This window comes from Borostomias antarcticus, assembly GCF_949987555.1.
Source record: "Borostomias antarcticus genome assembly, contig: scaffold_89, whole genome shotgun sequence".
NCBI lineage: Eukaryota > Metazoa > Chordata > Actinopteri > Stomiiformes > Stomiidae > Borostomias > Borostomias antarcticus.
The window spans coordinates 74,421-98,130 of record NW_028175833.1 but is presented as its reverse complement, the minus strand read 5'-3'; the positions used below and the strand labels follow the sequence as shown (position 1 = coordinate 98,130).

At 47.7% G+C, this 23,710-nt stretch overlaps 1 protein-coding gene across 1 annotated transcript; it reads left to right on the top strand.

The window, feature by feature from the left end:
- Nucleotides 1-79: 79 nt before the first annotated feature.
- Nucleotides 80-22,710, top strand: cers5 (ceramide synthase 5; the record flags this gene model as incomplete). Its single annotated transcript, XM_084463046.1, has 10 exons — nucleotides 80-252; nucleotides 7,428-7,533; nucleotides 7,991-8,121; nucleotides 8,863-8,920; nucleotides 9,164-9,214; nucleotides 9,339-9,431; nucleotides 17,784-17,912; nucleotides 19,616-19,722; nucleotides 21,625-21,781; nucleotides 22,447-22,710. The coding sequence occupies 10 exons, from the start codon at nucleotides 80-82 to the stop codon at nucleotides 22,708-22,710; spliced, it is 1,269 nt and encodes a 422-aa protein (XP_084319172.1).
- Nucleotides 22,711-23,710: the final 1,000 nt, after the last annotated feature.

The window sequence follows — 23,710 nt, the reverse complement described above, 5'->3', positions numbered from 1 at the left end:
GGAGGGGTGGTGGGTTATTTCCCCACGTTTTCTTGCAGGGATACACAATTGGTCGAAGACTAACGCTATCCCGTTAGACATGGCTGGTATTTCAGCCTGGTTCTGGAACGAGAGGTTCTGGCTCCCACACAACGTGACCTGGGCGGATCTAGCGGACCCCGCGGCCGGAGAGGAGTATCCCACAGCCGGACATTTGCTCTCAGCCTTGCCGTTGGCTTTGGGGATCTTTTTCGTCAGGATACTATTTGAGAGGTATGTACTGAGTTCTGGGCGAGGTCATGTCATATTCATCTCCTCACGTCAAATCTCTAATGAGGAACATGCTTCAACCCGCCGTCATGAGTTCTAGCCTAAACTTGATATCCCTTGTTTCTGTAATATCCTCAGTAGTTCTGTCTGTAATATCCTCAGTAGTCCTGTCTGTAATATCCTCAGTAGTCCTGTCTGTAATATCCTCAGTAGTTCTGTCTGTAATATCCTCAGTAGTTCTGTCTGTAATATCCTCAGTAGTTCTGTCTGTAATATCCTCAGTAGTTCTGTCTGTAATATCCTCAGTAGTCCTGTCTGTAATATCCTCAGTAGTTCTGTCTGTAATATCCTCAGTAGTTCTGTCTGTAATATCCTCAGTAGTTCTGTCTGTAATATCCTCAGTAGTTCTGTCTGTAATATCCTCAGTAGTTCTGTCTGTAATATCCTCAGTAGTCCTGTCTGTAATATCCTCAGTAGTTCTGTCTGTAATATCCTCAGTAGTTCTGTCTGTAATATCCTCAGTAGTCCTGTCTGTAATATCCTCAGTAGTCCTGCTGCCCGTCCTCTCCGGACTCTGTGCTTGTGGCGACGTTAAGGACTGCAAGCAAACTCATCCAGACTAGTGGGACTGGTGCAAACAGAATAACTCATCCAGACTAGTGGGACTGGTGCAAACAGAATAACTCATCCAGACTAGTGGGACTGGTGCAAACAGAATAACTCATCCAGACTAGTGGGACTGGTGCAAACAGAATAACTCATCCAGACTAGTGGGACTGGTGCAAACAGAATAACGTTTGCGTTTAGTGATTTGTGAAGCTAGTAAATAGATAGCAAGCGTGTTGCAATGTGTATTGCGTGAGTAATCTAGATTAGCTACTACTAGCCTAAACTATCTCTAACAGCTGTAAACTAACTGAGCACTAGCTAGCCTAGCTCTAACAGAGTAACTGAGCCCTAGCTAGCCTAGCTCTAACAGAGTAACTGAGCCCTAGCTAGCCTAGCTCTAACAGAGTAACTGAGCCCTAGCTAGCCTAGCTCTAACAGAGTAACTGAGCACTAGCTAGCCTAGCTCTAACAGCTGCAGACTGCGAGCCTGAACGTGTTGTTATGGGCAGCCCGACCGGAGCAGAGGGGCGGGGGGAACATAGCCTAGGGGCTGCAACTCATTAGAGAGCCAGGTAACGTTAGACAGGTCCGTTAACTTTACCGTAGCTAAGTTAGCTAGCTAGGTTAGCTCTGTCTGTCTGTCTGTCTGTCTGTCTGTCTGTCTGTCTGTCTGTCTGTCTGTCTGTCTATCTGTCTGTCTGTCTGTCTGTCTGTCTGTCTATCTATGCACCCTAAACTATGTAAACTATCTAGCTAGATATCCACTCTTGTGCATGTGGACCCATCCATCACTGAAAATCACACTTGGCGTCTCCACAAACAGTTAAGCTGAGGATAAACTACAAGATATTATGCCCGATTTTATACACGATTCACAATCCTGCCGAGTCTGCCCTAGTCGGCAGTAGTCTGCACTAGTTGGGGGTAGTCGGAGTGGCAATTTGGGGGAACATGAGTTCTATGTTCCCCGGGTCCTATGCTCCCCGGGTTCTATGTTCCCCGGGTCCTATGTTACCCCCGAAACGCAAAAGAAAAACGCAATTATGCCATCGCATGTTAATAGCCAAAATGCCAAGGATCAGATTTTATAAAGGTTATATTTTCACCGCAATAATCGCAGAATTCTGTGCAAAATATGCGAGGATGATTTCACGCCCGTATTTTTTCACATTAAGTTTAAAAAATGTTGCATGTTACCTTGACATGGATCAGACGGAGCCTAGCCTAGTTATGTGATGCATCGCCTCAGTAGGTACCCAACGCAACTCTGACTATAATGTAGGCTAGGCTATTCTAGATTGTAAGGATATAGCCTACTATTGGTTTTATGTCAATGAATGGAGAAGCTGCTTAATGCCTTCGTGAAGTTGAGTGTCCCAGTCCAAACCTATTCTATTAATACATCCATGGTCCAAACCCATCCTGCTGTGAGTTGGGATCTGGCTCATGAGAGGCGCAAATCCGTTGGGGGAAATATCTCAGTGGAGAGAGGATCCGCTCGCAGTAGAAATGATAGTCACTCAACCACTATGCGTTTGAAATAACTATATTAATAATTAATAGAAGTTTAATAAATAGGCCATCACACACATATGCCTATAAAAAAATATAGACAACAGTTAGGCTAACTTCAGAAAATAAAATACAATCTAATAGCCTACATTAGAGCGAGGCGATGCGTTGCCCATCACTAGGCTATGCTCGTCTGATCCAGGTCAAGTTCAGGCGACATTTTTTAAACTTTATGTGGAAAAAATGAGCGCATATTTTTCATGGAATTCAGTGATTATTGCGGTGAAAATGTAACCTTTCTAAAATAGGCGCATAATCTGCCCATTTTGGCATTAAATCACGCGATGGCATGATCACGTTTATCTTTCGCGTTTCGCGGGGAACATAGGACCCGGGGAACATCCCTTTTTTGGGGGGAACATAGGACCCGGGGAACATCCCTTTTTTGGGGGGAACATAGAACCCTTTTTTGGGGGGACATAGGACCCGGGGAACATAGGACCCGGGGAATATAGGGATGACCCCCAATTGGGCACAGAAATCTGTAAGTGTATGAGGGGTACAGATTTAAATCGTCAAGTGTATGATGAGAACAGACTTCTCCCGATCCGAGTCGGAGCATATCAAACATGTTTTATATTTTTGAGAAGAATCGTGTAAACTCGTCACCACCTGGTCCAGTCGTTAAATGTGCGATACCCAGTTTTTCATTTCAGTTGTCATACAAAAATCAGCAGAAGCCATTCGTCTAGTGTATACTCCCAGTCATTTCATAATCTGTTAAGATTGTGAAAGTCTTTTAGTGTATCCGAGGAACTGACAAGGCTTGTTATTTATTACTCCATGATGATAACCTACCTGATAACCTACACGCCTCTAGTGCCTGGAGCTGCTTGGCTTTGATGACAAAGAGGCATTTGAGATATTAACGTGGCTCAACTGGACAGAGGAATGACAGGGTGAGAAAGTGAATGTGAGAGTGGGTGTGATTACTCACTAGGCCTGCTGGTGATGGAAAAGAGGATTGTAAAATGCCGCGTTCACACAGGATATTAATCATCTGTGGAATGAGGATCTCCTCAGAGAATCTGAGGATCCGTCACGCTGTATGACGAGCATCTGGCTGGGAACCCAGTAGGCAGCAGGGTTGAACCCAGTAGGCAGCAGGGTTGAACCCAGTAGGCATCTTGCTCTGAACCCAGGAGGCAGCAGGGTTGAACCCAGTAGGCAGCAGGGTTGAACCCAGTAGGCATCTGGCTGTGAACCCAGGAGGCAGCAGGGTTGAACCCAGCAGGCAGCAGGGTTGAACCCAGTAGGCATCTTGCTCTGAACCCAGGAGGCAGCAGGGTTGAACCCAGTAGGCAGCAGGGTTGAACCCAGTAGGCAGCAGGGCTGAACCCAGCAGGCAGCAGGGTTGGGGGAACCCAGTAGGCAGCAGGGTTGGGGGAACCCAGTAGGCAGCAGGGTTGGGGGAAGCCCCGCGCTCCGCGTCGCTCTCCTGGCTCGTTTGTTCGCTTGTTCGGTCGGTTTTAGAGGTGAGGTGATTCGGGTCACAAGCCATGTTAACATCCACACGTTTTATGCGAATTAAGTTATATCGAATTAAAAATGCCTTATGGAAACAGTAAAATTCGATTAAAAATCATGAAAATCGACAAAAACTTTGTACTGTCGATCTCATTGGATTTTCTCTTGTTCGATAAAAGTTTTTTGTGATAAATGAGAGATCTGAGAGTAGTGTGTTTTCTAATACTGATTGAGTAAGCCAGGCCTGGCAAGGGAACTAGGGCGTGTTTCTGGACCTAGAGAATAGGAGCTAGGAAGTGAGTAGTGAGGGTGTTTCTGAGCAGGATCAGGGTCGCGCGGCTGCCTGACCCCAGCACGTGCTCCAGGATCTGTTCCAGGGTCTGTTCCAGGGTGACCTCATCTCTCCTGCACAAGCTCAGTCTGGCAGGCTGACCCCTTCATTTATTCATCAGTAACGTCAGACCACGTCTAGTGTTCCTCTCTCCCTCCCCGTCACACACACACACACACACACACACATACACACACACACACACATACTACACACAATATAGTCCCTCTCTCTCTCTCTCTCCCTCTCCCTCCCCGCTCACTCTGTCTCACTCAGTCACAGCACGCATGCACACACACACACACACATACATACTACACACAATACAGTCCCTCTCTCTCTCCCTCCCACACGCATGCATGCGCGCACACACAACACACACCACACAAACAATACACAATCCCTCCCTCCCTTCCTCATACACAGACAGATTCTAGTTTATTTATTTTATTAAGAAGTTTATTTCAGGGACAACATACAAATACATTAGTCTCCTTAGAGAGAAGTTGCATTGTACTAGATTATAGCTTTTGCTAATTTCCATCTCCAGTCCCATATACATGCAACAATACACTAGTATAAAAGTTAAATAGTTTGGACTCTAAGCAGTTTTAAGGGCTGTGTTAGCCCTGTGTTAGCTGTGTTAGCCCTGTGTTAGCTGTGCTAGCTGTGTTAGCCCTGTGTTAGCTGTGTTAGCCCTGTGTTAGCCCTGTGTTAGCCCTGTGTTAGCCCTGTGTTAGCCCTGTGTTCCCTGTGTTCGCTGTGTTAGCCCTGTGTTAGCCCTGTGTTAGCTGTGTTAGCCCTGTGTTAGCCCTGTGTTAGCTGTGTTAGCCCTGTGTTAGCTGTGTTAGCCCTATGTTAGCCCTGTGTTAGCTGTGTTAGCCCTGTGTTAGCTGTGTTAGCCCTGTGTTAGCTGTGTTAGCCCTGTGTTAGCTGTGTTAGCCCTGTGTTAGCTGTGTTAGCCCTGTGTTAGCCCTGTGCTAGCTGTGTTAGCCCTGTGTTAGCCCTGTGTTAGCTGTGTTAGCCCTGTGTTAGCCCTGTGTTAGCTGTGTTAGCCCTGTGTTAGCCCTGTGTTAGCTGTGTTAGCCCTGTGTTAGCCCTGTGTTAGCCCTGTGTTAGCTGCGAGGCTAATTTAGCTCACGGTTATTTGTTCAAACTAGTCTGAAGTGAGGGAATAGAACAGGCCTAAGAAGAGACCAGTTGAAACTAATTAATAACTATATACTGGGTTTATACTAACTAATGACTGTATAGGTTAGGGTTATACTGGATAATACATGCTAGTGTTAACTAATGTAACTAATGTGTCCTCATCTTTCACGTTTCTCATGTATGGATGGATGTTAGAATGTATAGGCTTATGTATGTATGTATGTATGTATGTATGTATGTATGTATGTATGTATGTATGTGTGTATGTATGTGTGTGTGTGTGTGTGTGTGTGTTTGTGTGTGTGTGTGTATGTATGTATGTGTATGTCAAATGTGTGTACTATGTTATGTGTTGCATATGTGAGCTAGACCAATTTCAACGCAAGACCAATTTCAGCATTGCTGACAATAAAGTTATATGGTATGGTAATGACTGTAGGCTGGGGTTATATAACTCATGACTGTGCTAGGGTTATACTAGCTGCTGAATGTGTAGGCTTGGGGCTGTACTATTTGATATACAGGCTCACTAGGCTATAGCCTGAACATTGTGGCATTGTTTGTTTTTTTAGTGTGACGTGTTCATATGCTGCTAAGTCAATAAATATAATGAAGAAGTCGAACTGATGTGGAACCTGAATTAGCGATATTGTCATTCAGCACATGGTCCACGCCTCTCAGAGCCCGGTCTGTCTTTGTTCAAGTCAAGCAGCTTTGTCTGCATACATTCAGAGAGATGCGTATCAATTACCTTTCTGCTCCACCTGCAGGCTGTTTACCTGTGTATCTGCTGTACAGCAGGCAGCAAAACCTCATGATGCACAACTTCAATACCACCTCACTGAACTCAGTAAAGCAGTCTCCTACAGCCCCGTGTGAAACTACACAGTTATTATGGGTTGGACTCAACATTGTTATGAACACCAACATTGATATCTGCGGGATTATACTGATCCCTTCATAATCCAGCCTTTATACTGATGCTGTTCGTTTTTACTTTCCTCTGTCAGGCGCTCCTCAGGTAAAGCACAGAGACCCCCAGAACATGAAGGTTCTCCTCCTAGCCCTGGCCTAGCTCATCCTATAGCTCTGCTCTGCTCTGTTCATTAACCTACTTCATGGTTTCTTCCCCTAGACCAGTGCGTCCAGGCCTGTCCACACACACACACACACACACACACACACACACACACACACACACAGACACACACACAGGCCTGTTCACACACACAGACAGGCCTGTTCAGAACACACACACAGGCCTGTTCACACACACACACAGGCCTGTTCACACACACAGACAAGCCTGTACACACACACACACAGGCCTGTTCACAACACACGTCTGCCCCGGGGTGACATTTATCTAGTGACCCCCGTGGAAAACATCTCTCTCCTCCTCCCTCCCGGCCTGTTCTGTTGTTGTCCGCCCGCCACGTCGTCCCTCTCACTGCCCGTCCAGAACAGAACAGGAAGGACCACATTCTCTCCCTGCTCTTCCCATGCCTCTCTTCCCATGCTAATCAAACACAATGGTTGGATTGTTGGTAAATGAAGCGGTGAGTGTGGTGTGTGTGTGGTGTGTGAATGGTGTGTGTGTATGTGTGTTGTGTGGTGTGTGTATGGTGTGTGTGTGTGTGGTGTGTGTGTCAGGTTGCTCAGGGGAGGAGTGTGAGGCTGGTGTGTACTGGTCCTGTACTCTGGGTTAGAGGGCACATGACTATTGTGAAGAGACTACTGTATGTAGGGATCTGAATGGGGAACTGTGCGTCTGGGGATTGTGGGTGGCAGTGTATGTCCGCGCGTGTGTGTGTGCGCGCGCGTGTGTGTGCGTGTGTGTGAGTGTGCGTGTGTGTGCGTGCGTGAGTGTGTGCGTTCGTATGTGTGTGTGCGTGCGTGTGTGTGTGTGTGTGTGCGCGCTCTGACGCGGCCCCCTGTGTGTGTGTGTGTGAGTGTGCGTGCGTGTATGTGTGCGCGCTCTGACGCGGCCCCCCTGTGTGTGTGCGTGCTCTGACGCAGACCCCCTGTGTGTGTGTGGTCCTGACAGGTTCATCGCCGGCCCCTGCGCTCTCAGACTGCACATCCAGGCAGAGGGGAGCCGGCGGGCGCCGCCCAACGCCGTTCTGGAGAAGGTGTTCAGCTCCATCAATAAGGTAGCGGTCTGCCAGCCCACCCTCTGACTGACACGTGTGCACACACACACACACACACACAGACACACACATTGGACTCCACTTAGGGAGAGGTCGTAGGTCATGTAGGAGAGAGAGAAAGGGCCATGTATGGTCAAAAGTGGTGATTTTGTGGAATGTGTGTCTGTTCTAGGGGAGAGGAGAGAACCCCCTTTCTGAGAGGAGACAACCCCCTTTCTGAGAGGATGGGCTGCAATAAAATAGACTAGGAACGGTTGGGAGGGACTGATGATGTCACTTTGTGGTTTTGGTATATCTGTTTGTGTCTCCGGATTACCTAAATGTGCATTGGTCTCTGGGATATTTATTCAAAGATTGACTAGAACCCATCACCCTAGAACGAAACCAGGTCAAGAACATATGGTCAACAGTCCCTCATCCTGGACAGTAAACCGGTCTTCCCTCCTCGTCTCTGCAGAGTCCAGATGCGTGTCACCTGGACGGGCTGTCCAAGCAGCTGGGCTGGGAGGCCCGGAAGGTGCAGCGCTGGTTCAGACAGCGGCGGAACCAGGACAAACCCAGCAACCTCACCAAGTTCTGCGAGAGCATGTAGGCCATCCGCTAGTCCGGTTCCACGGACCTAGGTCTTTTGAGATAAGGCTCTTATTGGGGCCGCTCGATTCCGGCGGCCAATCAGATTCATTCCCCCCGACACTGTTTTACAAGGGCACTGCTGGGAGAGAAAAAAACAGCTCAGCACCGCCCAAGACCGTTGTGATTAGTGTAAAGAAATGCAGCGTTCCTCCCCCCCTCTCAGAATGATAAGGGGGCGCACCCAGATGCCCCTCCAGTGATGGCACAGCGAAAACCAAGTCTGGATTAAGGTCTGGCTATGCAAGACTAGTCGTCCCCTAATGAGGGTCACCACTGACCCCCTCACAGGCTTGTACCCACACCACTGTGCGCATTAGTCACTGGGGGTGAAGGCTTTGGTGCATGATGTTTGTGTGTGTGTACGTGTGTGTTTGGTTATGGGTGAATAGGAGTGTGTGTGTGTGTGTGTGTTTGGTTATGGGTGAATAGGAGTGTGTGTGTGTGTGTGTGTGTGTGTTTGGTTATGGGTGAATAGGAGTGTGTGTGTGTGTGTGTGTGTGTTTGGTTATGGGTGAATAGGAGTGTGTGTGTGTGTTTGGTTATGGGTGTGTGTGTGTGTTTGGTTATGGGTATGTAGGAGTGTGTGTGTATGTTTGGTTATGGGTATGTAGGAGTGAGGTGTGTGTGTGTAGGTGAACCTGAACCTGGAGTAGGGTTTGTGTTCTGTCTGGCCTCTAACCTGTGCTTGATGTGTAGGTGGAGGTTCGTGTTTTATCTCTGCATATTTACCTATGGGATCCGCTTCCTGTGGCAGGTGAGCAGGAATCTGTTGTGGAGCTTAATGCCTTTAATTGTATCGACTGTATGACTAACTTAGTGTTTGCTGATGATTAAATTTGGAAGTGTTTGCTTACCTGCTGTGTGTGTGTGTGTGTGTGTGTGTGTGTGTGTGTGTGTGTGTGTGTGTGTGTGTGTGTGTGTGTGTGTGCGTGTGCGCCTGTGTGTGTGCCTGTGTGTGTGTGTGCGCGTGTGTGTGTGCTGGTATGGTTTTATCCAGTCACCATGGATGTGGGACACGCGCCACTGCTGGTATAACTACCCTTACCAGGTGAGAGGGCACCACAGATGAGGATGTGTGTGGACAGCAGGCTTGTCAATAGCCTGGCATTGCTCTGATGGTTATGTTGTCGTAGCGTCTGTCATTTTTCTTGTGGTTATTTGACCCCTGCCAGCTCCTGACGCCAGGTCTCTACCACTACTACGTCATAGAGCTGGCCTTCTACTGGTCCCTCATGTTCTCACAGTTCACAGACATCAAACGCAAGGTGAGACACAGGCTGTGTTCGGAATCGCTCCCTATTCACTATATAGTGCACTATATAGGGCGTCAGCCATTTTGTTTGTAGTGTCCGAATTCTCCACGGAATTTTCGTTCCCTATATAGTCCACTATTTATTACCCACAAGTCACCTTGATTTCCAGGGTACAGTGATGTACCCTACATTTTCTCCGGTATACCACAATGCAATGCAGTTGAGTTGTCTCGTGAAGAGGGCTGTGAACGGAGGATGGCGGCGGCAACTTTCGTGTATAAACTGAAGGAACTCTAGCTTGCGGAGCTAAATCGTAAACATGTAATGTTTGTAAACATGTTACTTGATCGTGCGCTTCATAGCTAGCTAGGTAGCGCGGCTATAGCCAACGTTACATCTTGCAATTAACAGACAGGACCAAAGTAGAAAAACCACACATGCACATGATTAGAATTTAAATTTCAACACTTTATTTGGGATTTAACATTCAAAATGAACACACAAAAGCAAATCCGATACTACCTGATTGAGTACATCTCAACCTGCAGCGTGAATGCTCCCTGTTAGACTTGTTTGTTTACACGAGGGCGCATCCGCCTGCATCACACGAATGACCGACGCATTTTTGTGACGTTCGGTGTAGTGTCCGAATACTCCTTAAACCATTCCCTAGGTAGTTCACTACATAGTGAACCCTATATAGGGAATAGGGAGTGAGGGAACGAGGGAGCGATTCCGAACACAGCCACAGAGCTGAATAGAATACATGAATGAATTAATTAATGAATGAATGAATGAATGAATGGGTAAATAGAAAATAAAAAAACTGGTATTTCCCTGAATGGATTTGCCCTAATGCATTTTAAAAACAATCCCACATTATTGTCTGATTACAATATTGAATATTGTTAAATGGTGACTAGGGATGAGACGGTGTACCGTAAAACCGTGAACCGCGGTATAAAATGTGCACGGTATTAGAACCGTGACATTCCCTGTGTTTACGGTATACGTTTACGGTATTACACAATAATGCGCTGCTGAAACTTCACATTTCAAGTTGCTTGCAACAATTAATTTTGTAATTTAATATAAGCTTGCTATTAATAAACTGAGCTTAATTACAATAGTGTGTATTTTCCATCATGTGTTGCACTGTAGTTCCTTCAAAGTAAAATACTTGTTTTTTTTGTGTGTTGGGGAGGTGAAATGCCGTATACCATGAAATACCGTAAACCGTACCGTGTAACTAGATTCTGTAATGCAAAAATCCATACCGTCTCATCCCTAATGGTGACCAATGTGTGTGGACTAGTTTGCCAGTCGTATTGGTCAAAGTTAGCTTCTTGAAAGTGCCTCACAAATCCCTTGTCTGACTGTGTCTGGCTGTGTTAGCCCTTCCAGCTTAGGTCTTGGTCTCTCTCTTTCGGTAATTCCTTTTTTTCGTTTGAAAGCTTCTCTGAGAAAAATGGATTGCTGAATATCCATTTCTTGGCTAGTAACGTTATCAGCTGCGGTCGCTATTCTCGAGGGCTAGCAAACGTAGCGTTAGCTAGCACTAGGGCTAACACAATCTAGCTAGTGCTAACACAGTTCAACTATAACTCAAAGGCATCACGTAACTTACATCCAAACACATGGGTACTCGTTTATGAACGAAAACATGAACAACAAGAGATGGATGACGAACTGTACCGGTTAAGACTTGAGATATTTTCTCTATTTACTTACTCTCTCTATTTACATTTCCATTGGTGCCCGAGCCGCATGGCGCTTCGCCTTCGGCGCTTATGAGGGCTCTATAGCAGTTGAATAATAACGAATAATGGCTTTTTTTTTTTCTTCCCCTCAGAGTCTTCAGAGTTTTTCTTCCTGAGTCCCGAGGCCCTCCTGGCATTTGCCAGCGCGGTCAGATTCCCAGTCCGCCAGTGGTTGTATCTGTTGCTTATTCTGAAACTGTATCGTAGGGGAAACTGCTACTAGCCTGTGTAATATATCGTTACTGTAGCCTACCTAAACTTGTTTCAATCACAAGAACGCAACAGGTTTACTTTTGTGTAACATTAGTTGTTACCTACTTTGATTTGTGTCCTCCTCCTGGGCCTACTATATTCTGCCAACAAGGACTTGTAGGCATCTTCCCCTCTCTTTCTTCTCTGTCTGCTTCTTTCAACACCATCACGCCAGGTACGGTTTGTGCGCTCATGTAGGCGCATAAAAAGAAAAACCAGAAATAGTCAAAAATAAACTAAATCCTCCTCCATACTGTTAGCGGCCCGACAGTGGAAAAACAGATGGTAACGGTTCTCACGAGTCCGGGACAGAACGGAGCCGAACGAAACTGCCTAGTAACCGTTGGGCCCGACAGTGGAAAGACGGCTATAGTGTTTTTGTTTTGATGTTCTGGGACCACTGTGTCTTGTGGCACAATCAGTTTGACTCAGTTATTTCATCTGCAAAACCGACTGTACATTTCTTTAAAAAAAAATTAAAAAACGTTTTGTTCCCATGGGATCTCTCCCGTCCGTCTGAAAAATCAAAACATTTACCTGGCAAATACATGCAAAGTATAGCCTAATATATAATGGATAATTACTGAGACACCTATACTGCAGGTATAATTTCAAAACAGGAGTATTTCAAATGTTCAATTACTGCACATAAATTCAATAACTGACATAACACCACCAGGTAGCTGCATTTTTACATACCTTCTATAACATCCATGACAAAATATTGTCCACACCGAGGCTTGAACCTGCGACCATCGGCATGAGAGGCGGCCTATCCACTTGACCACCAAGGATCTGGAAAATGTGTGGTGTCATAGTGTTTATGTTTTGATGTTCTGGGACCACTGCCTCTTGTGGTAGCAACATAGAACTGCAGGTCAACAACACGACGGAGGAAGGAAGGAAGGAGAAAGGGATTGACAACCAGACATTTGCTATCTTTGGTGCGCTGGCTTACAGCCAAGCACAAAAATATAATTGAGCATTCCGATTAAACTGTATCAAGTTATACTGTGCAAAAGTGTTAGGCCCCCTAAGAAAATTGTTTAAAGCTATTTATCTGGACAGTAAGTGTTTATTTGCTCATAAAAACACTATATAACACTACAGTCAATACAAATAAACATGAATAATAATAATAATAATACAATCTGTAATCCTGACAGTTGCTGTTGTTTTTTATTCTGAAGATATTTATATTACTTTTTTGTATTAATTTTTATTTGTAATAATAATAATAATAATAATACATTTTATTTGCAACACACTTTTCATTTAAAAATCTCAGAGTGCTACAGGTTTAAAAGCATAGCATAAGAACCACAGCTGAACAAAATGAACACAATTTTAACAGGCATAGGCCTTTTTAAAGCGGTAGATTTTCAGGCCTGCTTTAAAAGAGTCCAGGCTCTGAGCTGCCCTCAGCTGGAGCGGCTGAGCAGAAGGCTCGACCCCCCATGGTGCACAGCCTGGTGCAGCAGACTGAGGGTCTGAGGGTGAGGGTGGAGGAGCAGACTGAGGGTCTGAGGGTGAGGGTGGAGGAGCAGACTGAGGGTCTGAGGGTGAGGGTGGAGGAGCAGACTGAGGGTGAGGGTGGAGGAGCAGACTGAGGGTGAGGGTGGAGGAGCAGACTGAGGGTCTGAGGGTGAGGGTGGAGGAGCAGACTGAGGGTCTGAGGGTGAGGGTGGAGGAGCAGACTGAGGGTCTGAGGGTGAGGGTGGAGGAGCAGGAGCAGACTGTCTGAGGGTGGAGGAGCAGACTGTCTGAGGGTGAGGGTGGAGGAGCAGACTGTCTGAGGGTGGAGGAGCAGACTGTCTGAGGGTGAGGGTGGAGGAGAAGACTGAGGGTCTGAGGGTGAGGTTGGAGGAGCAGACTGTCTGAGGGTCTGAGGGTGGAGGAGCAGACTGTCTGAGGGTGAGGGTGGAGGAGCAGACTGAGGGTCTGAGGGTGAGGTTGGAGGAGCAGACTGTCTGAGGGTGGAGGAGCAGACTGTCTGAGGGTGGAGGAGCAGACTGTCTGAGGGTGAGGGTGGAGGAGCAGACTGTCTGAGGGTGAGGGTGGAGGAGCAGACTGTCTGAGGGTGAGGGTTGAGGAGCAGACTGTCTGAGGGTGAGGGTGGAGGAGCAGACTGTCTGAGGGTGTGAGGGTGGAGGAGCAGACTGTCTGAGGGTGAGGGTGGAGGAGAAGACTGAGGGTCTGAGGGTGAGGTTGGAGGAGCAGACTGTCTGAGGGTGGAGGAGCAGACTGTCTGAGGGTGGAGGAGCAGACTGTCTGAGGGTGAGGGTGGAGGAGCAGACTGTCTGAGGGTCTGAGGGTGGAGGAGCAGACTGTCTGAGGGTGAGGGTGGAGGAGCAGACTGTCTGAGGGTACGGGTGGAGGAGCAGACTGTCTGTGGATATGAGGGTGTGAGTGGAGGACCAGCCTGTCTGAGGGTCTGAGGGTGAGGGTGGAGGATTGTGGAGTGATGAGTTCTTGTAGACAGGGAGGTTCGTGTCTGTTGATGCATTTGTGGGAGAGCAGCAGGATGTTGTAGTGTATCCTGGATGAGCCAGGGAGCCAGGGCAGTGAGTGCAGAATGGGGGTTATGTGCTCATATTGAGGGACTCTCATCAGAACCCTGGCAGCTTCTGGATGCTCTTGCCAGGAATCCCGATGAAGAGCCTGTTGCAGTAGTCCAGTCTAGTCTATTTGTGCTTATTCCAATGTTTTATTTAGTGTTTAGTACAATCAAATAAACACTGCCCATATAAATAGCTCTAAACATGATTTTCTTTGGTGGCTGCCTAAGACTTTTACACAGTACTACAGGCGTTATAAAAGTGAAGATGAATGCAGGCTGCAGTACGATGTGACGGAGGAACCATGGGTGAGAAATCTGCTTCCCTCTGACAGACGCTAGCTGTTGGTGTTGAAGAAGGTCACATGATTGAGTCAGGAACGCTGTCCAGGCCGCCCAGTGCCTGGTCCTCGCTCCCAGTCATGTGACTCCTGCTCTGGATGGAGGAGCGCTAATGAAATGACCCAGATCCCAGGGAGGAGGCAGCGCTCTTGTTGGGGGTTTCCCACACAATGTGATGCTAAAGACGCGTATTATTCTGTGCTGGGAGGTTAGGAGAGCAGCGCGGGCTGAAGGGAGGTCAGCGATTTGGAGGGGGCGCTCATCGTCAGTTAACTGTTTCCTAGAGGGGGTGCTTATTGTCGGTTAACTCTGTTTCTATGTTGCTCATTAGGAGGCAGGCACCAGGACTCACCAGACTCATGCCCAAAGTCCTCAACTGGAATTATGGGCAGGGTTGTCAGGGTTATCAGTGTTCGGTCAAATACCGAAGCATTAGGCTACTCGCCCCCCGCCCCCACCACCGTGCTGCAGGCTCTGTTGTTGCAGTGAGCCTGATGGGAGCAGGTGGTTAGCTCCACGGCCCGGCAGGCGAGACGTGCTGTGGTTCCTGTGCAGCGGAGGCTGGATGCCTGCGAGGATGGGATGGTTGTCCACAGGAGTGGGACACCAGGCATCCTGTCATGATGCACAAGGCTTTGTTCAAAGGTGGATCGATGAGGCAGGTGCGAGTGCTGCGACACCAAACCGGTGCGCAATATTCACTGGTGGAGGAGCCTAGGGCTACGGCTGGGGCTGATCGGGCCAGTCGCCTCATCAACGCCACACGAGCTGTTAACGTCTTGCGCAGTGACTCGAGGTGTCGGTGGAATGGGAGCGAACTGTCCAGTGTCAAGCAGAGATAGGTTGGTTCGGCGCAGCATGGCAGGAGTGTTCCATCGATGTGCGTCTTTGCCTCGCTGAGCTTCAGTCTCCATTTCTGGAGGTATGCCACTAGTGTCTGCATGTCCTGGCTCAGGGTCTCCTCCACGGCCTGCCAGTCTCCAGCTGAGTACACCAGCGCAAGGTCGTTTGCGTAGGCATACTTCCTGGAGACTGTGATTGGCAGGTCGTAGGTGTTATAAAGGACAGATCCCTAGGGGACACCGTTCTTAAGGTGTCGCAACCTGTTTTGCTGTCCGCTACCGGTGGTGAGGGTGAAGCTGCGGTTTCAGACAAGCTCCATGATCATGCTGACCATGTGCCTGTCTGGCAACAGGCGGAGCAACTTGCAGGTGAAACCGCGGTGCCATACGGTGTCGTAGGCAGCCGTCAGGTCTATAAAGACGGATTCGGCCTTCTTTTTGGCCGAAAAGCTGTCCTCGATGTCTTGAGTCATCAAAGTGACTTGATCTACGGTCGATCTCCCGCTACTGAACCCGGCCTGCTCCTGTGGGAGCAGCGCATGGATGTATTAATAGAACTGGATACAGCCACTCCATTCACTGACCGCTATCAACAATGAAGCCCTATTGAACCGCGCCATCTTGGCAAATTTGTAGTAATAGACCATTTCCGGTGACTTTTGTACTTGTGCAGTTGTGCTTTTCTGGCCTTCCGGTGACTTTTGTACTTGCGCACTTGTACTTCTGTCCTACGCGCGTCCACGTCCACGGTCAACGTTGGCACCGCTTCTAGCTATCGAATGGCCGACTGGTGTAAGATGGATAGCCTAACGTTAGATAGATAAATGTAGGCTATGGTTATGTTAATAAAGCTAACAATGATGTTGTAACATGCATGCAGCACTGCCGATCTGAACGATTGATTCATTATTACCATGGATCGGTATTGGGATTGATCAAGGGCGAATGTGAAATAGCAGCCACGAACTCAGCGGCTTATCCGAGATGCGGTAGCCGCGGCCAGAGCTCCTGCTGGCGGGGAGTGAAGCTCTTCAACTCGCCGGTCACTGGCTCCCTGGAGGAATTTAGCCTGGCTGCAATAACGTTATCGCGAACGGAATTAATACCATCTACGAGCAAACAAAATATGTTCAGTTATATTTAACCTGTTAAAACTAAGATGCCTGGATGAAAAAATAATTTCTCCAATGGATATATTTTACAAAAACAGGTTAATATGCAAGCCGGTTTTCATTGCTAAATCAAAGCGGGGAGAGCCGGGAACGTGCGTGGACGCGCGTCAGACAGAAAAGCACAACTGCGCAAGTACAAAAGTCACCGGAAATAGCAAAATGACTACAAATCTAGCCAAGATGGCGCGGTTCAATAGGCCTTCACTTTAGATTTCGAATCCTGGGGGCTTGGAGCAGCGGGTCAGGGGCCCAGTCCCAATGTCCACCCTTGCAGACTCGCAGACTTAAGGGCGCGCTCCCGCGAAGTCTGCGAGGGCTTAGGGGTGTCCCAATGTCAAATCGGCAAGTGCATGAGGACTCTCTGGCAGACATTTTGAGCCCTTTATGGCCCCTTACCGTAAGTCTGCACTTCTGCAGACTTCGCCTAAGGGAATTACCCACAGTTCATATCGTTGTGACGTGAAACACGGGGTTACCAGAAGAACAGCCAATAAACAAGCACGGACAGATCAACCAACCCTAATGTTCACGTTACAAAACAAAATATGTTTTCATGTTTTCAGCTGGACTTGCTTATCTGCACAAGTAGCCTTATAATTATTTTGGTTTCATTATTTTTAAGTATGGGTTATTAACCCCATGGGTTTGTATAATGTGATGTGTAAAAATATGTAGGCTAAGGTTATAAATTACATTGATTTCTGTTGCTCTAAATCATATGATTTCCCAGTTAAAAGCGGTATGACATTAATCACCCATTTCGGTGCAGTGTTCTTTGAATTGAGATTTCCAACATGAATATGGAAAGAGTTGTGAGGTGCAGGAATGTGTATACATAATATATCATCATTCTTAAGTAAATATTTTTGGATTCATCCCAAACAAGAATCACAGGCAGTAATGTAGTTCGCATCACCACAAAATGAAATGATTTCAACAAGTTGAACAGACATGTTTTGAGGGTAACACAGAGTTCGGATAATGTAAAGGGGATTTGACTCAGCCCAAAATTAATTTACATGAAGGCCTACAAGAAAAACATGTAAAATTGAAAATTCTTCGAAAATTCAGGCTTCCCTCTCAGCTGTCAGCTACACCTGTGTTTGTGTGAGTGTGTGCGTGAGAGAGAGAATGTCTTATTGATTGTATCTAAAACTTAATGTTTGACCTTGCAGCTCCCTCCCTTTCTCCCTCTCTCTCTGCTGGTGTGAGCCGAGGGGGAAGGAGCAGTAGGGAGGAGGGGGAAGGAGGAGGAGGGGGAAGGAGGAGTAGTAACAGTACTGTAGGCCCAGGCCACACTCAGCCATTGAGTTGATCATGCTGTCCTCCTGTGACAGGCAGCTGAGATGATCTGTCAGTATTGCAGAACTGAGGGATCCTTCTGTGTTGAGTCTAACCCTGTGTGTGTGTTGAGTCTAACCCCGTGTGTGTGTTTTCAGGACTTCCTGATCATGTTCGTCCACCACCTGGCCACAGTCAGTCTAATAAGCTTCTCCTACGCCAACAACATGCTCCGTGTGGGCTCCCTGGTCATGTGTGTCCACGATGCCTCCGACTTCCTGCTGGAGGTGAGTCCACTTCCTGTCTGTCCAGGGGACGGTATCCGTGTGTTTAAGCCTCCAAAACAGGTTTTCTAATCTGACTCTGTTTTAATAGTCAGGTGAAAATAAGATTGCTCTCGCTACAACAGACAGCATGTAGAACAATGCTCAACATGTTCTACCAGTCTGTTGAAAAACAATGCTCAACATGTTCTACCAGTCTGTTGTAGCGAGTGCCATCTTCTTCGCAGTAGCAGCAGCATCAGAGCAACAGAAGCTAACAGGATGGACAAGCAGATTAGGAGGGCGGGCTCTGTTCTGGGGGTCAGCCTGGCTCTGTTCTGGGGGTCACCCTGGCTCTGTTCTGGGGGTCACCCTGGCTCTGTTCTGGGGGTCACCCTGGCTCTGTTCTGGGGGTCACCCTGGCTCTGTTCTGGGGGTCAGCCTGGACTATGCGGAGAGAAGAACGCTGGCCAAACGTCTCCCGCCCTCTTCATGACACCCTGGTCAGGCAGAGGAGCTCCTTCAGCGCCAGACTGATTCTGCCACGCTGCTCTGCTCTGTGCCAGCGCACCGTCTGGGACACGTTTACATGTGCTGGGCTACTATCAGCCCTCTAGTTTACCATGATACAAAACAGATTGTATAAAACGAGCAGCTACACATACAAGCCTTAACAATGATGAAATCAGCCCACACATGATTAAATCATTAAAATACTAAAAATACAAAACGGTCACACTTGTAATCTACAAAGAAGCAAGAGGCAAAGAGGGGTCAAGAGAGGTGAGGTGACTGCTTGCTTCTGCACACGCAACTTCAACACACCTCATCAAGTCACCTTTTTTGAATGAGATCTAACAGCTGAACCGTATATACAGCTCTGTATATTATATACAGTATATTATATGATATACTATTATTATGATATCCTCCTATTGGTATATATAATATACAGTCAGGTACAGTGGAAACTGTAGACTTGCTGTACCGGACTGTAAATACAGTAGAATTACTGCTTCCCTTTATGCTGACTATACCTTTTTATTGTGTGTGAATTGAAATTGAATCTGTCTGTCTGTCGATCTATCTATCTAACTAAAATGATGCATTGTGCCTCTCCTCTCTAGCAGGGTGTAGTCTGACTCAACGGATGTAGGTTTTGAGGATAAGGCTTGTCATTTGTTTATTACCGCCCAATCAGTGGTGCCGATTCATGTTGTCGGCCAATCAGTCGCGATGGGAGATTCTCCCAGACTACATGAAACAATAACTAGCAGCCGCTCCGCTGAAGACGAATGTGATTGGTTTAAATAAATAGTGTTTTTCCCTCTTATTCCTGAATGGTAGAGTCCATTCAGACCTTTCTCCAGCGCTGGCACAGAGTGATCAAAGTGTGGAGATACAGTAGGTCTGGTTATGAGAGGAGATACAGTAGGTCTGGTTATGAGAGGAGATACAGTAGGTCTGGTTATGAGAGGAGATACAGTAGGTCTGGTTATGAGAGACTAAGCAGGATGTGTGCTGGCATCAGCCTGGTTGGATGGTTATCAAACATCCCCACTCATCAGCACATTCATTTGCTTAGGGACCAAGCCACTCCCCGCCCTCTGGGGAGATTGGATCTAGGCACACCCAGGGAGAGGTCTGGTGTCTGTCAGAACTTCCTCCTCCTGGAACAGAAAGCTAAACATCAATGTTGTCTTTCTTGTTTTTCTTTTGTTTTGCAGGCGGCAAAGCTGGCCAACTATGCCATGTACCAGCGGCTGTGTGACTTCCTGTTCATAGTGTTCGGAGTGGTGTTCTTCATCACGCGGCTCGTCATCTATCCTATATGGTGTGTGACCTCTGAACCCTCTATCCTATATGGTGTGTGACCTCTGAACCCTCTATCCTATATGGTGTGTGACCTCTGAACCCTCTATCCTATATGGTGTGTGACCTCTGAACCCTCTATCCTATATGGTGTGTGACCTCTGAACCCTCTATCCTATATGGTGTGTGTGACCTCTGAACCCTCTATCCTATATGGTGTGTGACCTCTGAACCCTCTATCCTATATGGTGTGTGTGACCTCTGAACCCTCTATCCTATATGGTGTGTGACCTCTGAACCCTCTATCCTATATGGTGTGTGACCTCTGAACCCTCTATCCTATATGGTGTGTGACCTCTGAACCCTCTATCCTATATGGTGTGTGTGGATCTGAGACAGGGGCCCTCAGCACACAAAGGCATGTGTAGAATAGCTGTTTTCCTACGCATGACGTTTACTCTCCTCCATCACCGCCGACGGACGGACGGGACAAAGGCAGTAAATGATTAGAGCACAGCGCCGTCACCACTCCCCCGGCTGCTGGGTGAGCGTAGAGATACTGTGAGAGATACTGTGAGAGATACTGTGAGAGATACTGTGAGAGATACTGAGAGAGATACTGAGAGATACCGTGAGAGATACTGTGAGAGATACTGAGAGAGATACTGAGAGATACCGTGAGAGATACTGTGAGAGATACTGTGAGAGATACTGAGAGAGATACTGTGAGAGATACTGAGAGAGATACTGAGAGATACCGTGAGAGATACTGTGAGAGATACCGTGAGAGATACTGTGAGAGATACTGTGAGAGATACTGTGAGAGATACTGTGAGAGATACTGTGAGAGATACTGTGAGAGATACTGTGAGAGATACGGCGGCCTCCTGTGACAGAGAGGAGGGCGGGGCTGAAACCTGAGCAGCGATATTCAGTCTGTAGATGAGATGATGACACGGCTCCCTGAGGAAAGGAGGGAAACCCAACCTGTCACAGCGCTGGTGGAGGAGGGGGGGCGAGGAGGAGGGGGGGCGAGGAGGAGGAGGGGGCGAGGAGGAGGGGGGGCGAGGAGGAGGGGGGGGGGGCGAGATGAGGGGGGTGAGGAGGGGCGGGGCTAAGCAGGGAGGCAGAAGCGACTGCTCAGGGCCCCACAAAGCCTGAGTGGGCCCTGCGACAGGCCCTTCCTGCGTACTGGTAGCCAGGGGCGGAGTCCAGGCGTGTGTGTCAGTAGTGGTAGTAAACCACACAGGCCGCCATGTTGAACAGGAATGTGTTCTTCATTGACTCCTCTGGACGAGTAAAGGCTGAATAAATAAAGGTATTTATCCACAGACACGGGTGTGTGTATTCACACATGTATTCATCTCTTAACACGGGTGTGTGTATTCACACATGTATTCATCTCTTAACACGGGTGTGTGTATTCACACATGTATTCATCTCTTAACACGGGTGTGTGTATTCACACATGTATTCATCTCTTAACACGGGTGTGTGTATTCACACATGTATTCATCTCTTAACACGGGTGTGTGTATTCACACATGTATTCATCTCTTAACGCCACCCCATGTAAAACTGCACGATTGCAGCAAATCAGCGGTTAGACAGTTCAGTCCCTCAGTCTCGTCCCCGGTTCTGCTCATGACCAGCGCCGGACGCTCACCGTAACCAACGGCTTCACGCTGCCACGGAAACGCCCGTGGTGTTTGATCCACAGCGCCGTGATCAGCAGGCGGACTCATCAAGATGACACGTCTCTCTCCATCGGGCTCATGAGGACTAGTTACTACCCCTGCAGCCGGAGCGCGTGTGTGAGCACAGCCAGCATGCAGCCTCTCACACTGCAGAGGTCATCTTGGGAGTGAGATATGTTAATTCGCCCGCCCATCCACTGTGTGTGTGTGTGTGCGTGTGTGTGCAGGATCCTGAACAGTACTCTGTTTGAGAGCTGGGCCATCATCGGGCCGTACCCGTCCTGGTGGCTCTTCAACTCCCTGCTGCTGGTCCTGCAGCTGCTGCACATCATCTGGTCCTACCTCATCGCACGCATCGCATTCAAAGCCATCATGAGTGGAAAGGTGTGTGTGTGTGTGCGTACTGTGTATTAGGATCATCTCTCTGTAGCACAGATTTAAGAGACAGGCTCACTCATACCCTACAGAGCAGTTGGGCTGGTAACATGTTCCCAGCTCTCTCCATGTCCTTCTATGGGTTATTGAATCTGTTGTTCTCTCTGCAGACGCGCCTCGTATGTCCTCTCTCTGGGATAGAAGGGGGACCCTCCTGTCTCTCCATCTCTCTCTCTGCTGAGTCCTTCGCTCCTCCACTCCTCTTTTGCTTCTCCTCGTTTTGCTCTGTCAGTCTGACTGTTTCTCTGCTCTCTGCTGTAAGTTTTCCCCCTTTGATTTCCATACATTTGATTCTCCCTGTTTACAATCCTCTCATTTGTTCTAGAACGATCTCCTGTGTGAATTTTAGGTCAGTTTTTTTCGACCTGCTCCACAGAACCACCTTGTGGCGCTTATAAGCATGTGCAGTTGTGCAGAAATGTTTACATCAGGGGATAGGTTGCCTAGTTACAAGGTCTCAAGTGTGAACAAAGGAAGTTGGAAGCATGAATCATCTTTCTTTGTAAGAATGCATGTCATTTCACCTCGACAAAGTCCAAACTTTAGCGTAAAACAAAATGATCTTGACTTCAACTGAAACCAAAAAGAGTATTCCTCCCATCTTGTGTGTGTAGGTATCCAAGGATGACCGGAGCGATGTGGAGAGCAGCTCAGAGGAGGAGACTGATCTGACTACAGAGCGCCTCAGAACCCCAGCTCTCCCTCCCTGCTCCTCCCTGAAGGGGGAGAACGGCACCCCAGCTTTCCCTCCCTGCTCCTCCCTGAAGGGGGAGAACGGCACCCCAGCTTTCCCTCCCTGCTCCTCCCTGAAGGGGGAGAACGGCATCAACGGCCACTGCGCCCTCCGGGCCCGAGCACAGACCAGCAGCTCCTGGTGACACACTGACCAGCCTGAGGAGCTTGAGCCCCTCCAGGTCCTCCTCCTCCTCCGACAGAGAGCCATGCGCAGCTCTTGTACAACCCCCCGATGAGATTCTCCTCCTCCAGCCCCCGGGAGGTCTGAGGTCCTGGTCTTCTTCTGCTCATCTCCACTAGTCCTTCTTACAACTGACAGAGGGAGAGAAGGAGCACAGTGTGTGGACAAGACATGGAGGGAAGAGACTCCAAAATGCCCGTTGTTATATCAAGGTGGTGATGATGAAATGTAGTGTGCTGTGGTTCCGTGCGGGCGGGCCGGTGTGGTTCCACTACAGGCAGGTGGAGATCACGTTCTCTCTCCCAGTTTTATTGGTTAGATGAACTTGAGTCATGTTTGTGTGTTTATAATACATTGTATAGTTACTTAGTCTTGTTGTTTGGTCAAAGGTCAGTTCAGTTTAACGGTTTTTACAACTTTACAGAGAGCAAAATGTTTATTAAAACATTGATTGTTTCATGATAGTTAAAGTCATTCATAATGCAGAAAATCTGATGTTGGCCTTTTCACCTATGCCTTGTGCACACACACACACACACACACAAGCGGACAAGATGTACTTTTCAAAGGAATTTAATAACTTTAAATTACAAATGATATAACAGCAATATCATGTTTGCTATCCCCATCTTAACACAAAAGATGGACTTGTTAAACTGAGAACATGCTTTATTGTAGCTCTTTAGGCCACAACAAACACCTTTCCAAAAATGAAGTGACCACATATAAATCCACTGAGAATAATTTAGTCCATGATTTTGTTAAGGACACATGGAAGGAATGATCATCCATCTCCATTTTGTGAACAGACTGTCCGATTAGTCCTTTAGGACATCAGGGTCCTGGTTTTCTGCCGCGATTTGAAGCTCTTTTTGCCGCTGAACATATCGGTATCCCCGCATGGTGCACAGGAATCCCCCGTAGAGCGTCAGCAGCATCATGGACCCGGAGAACGCCCGATA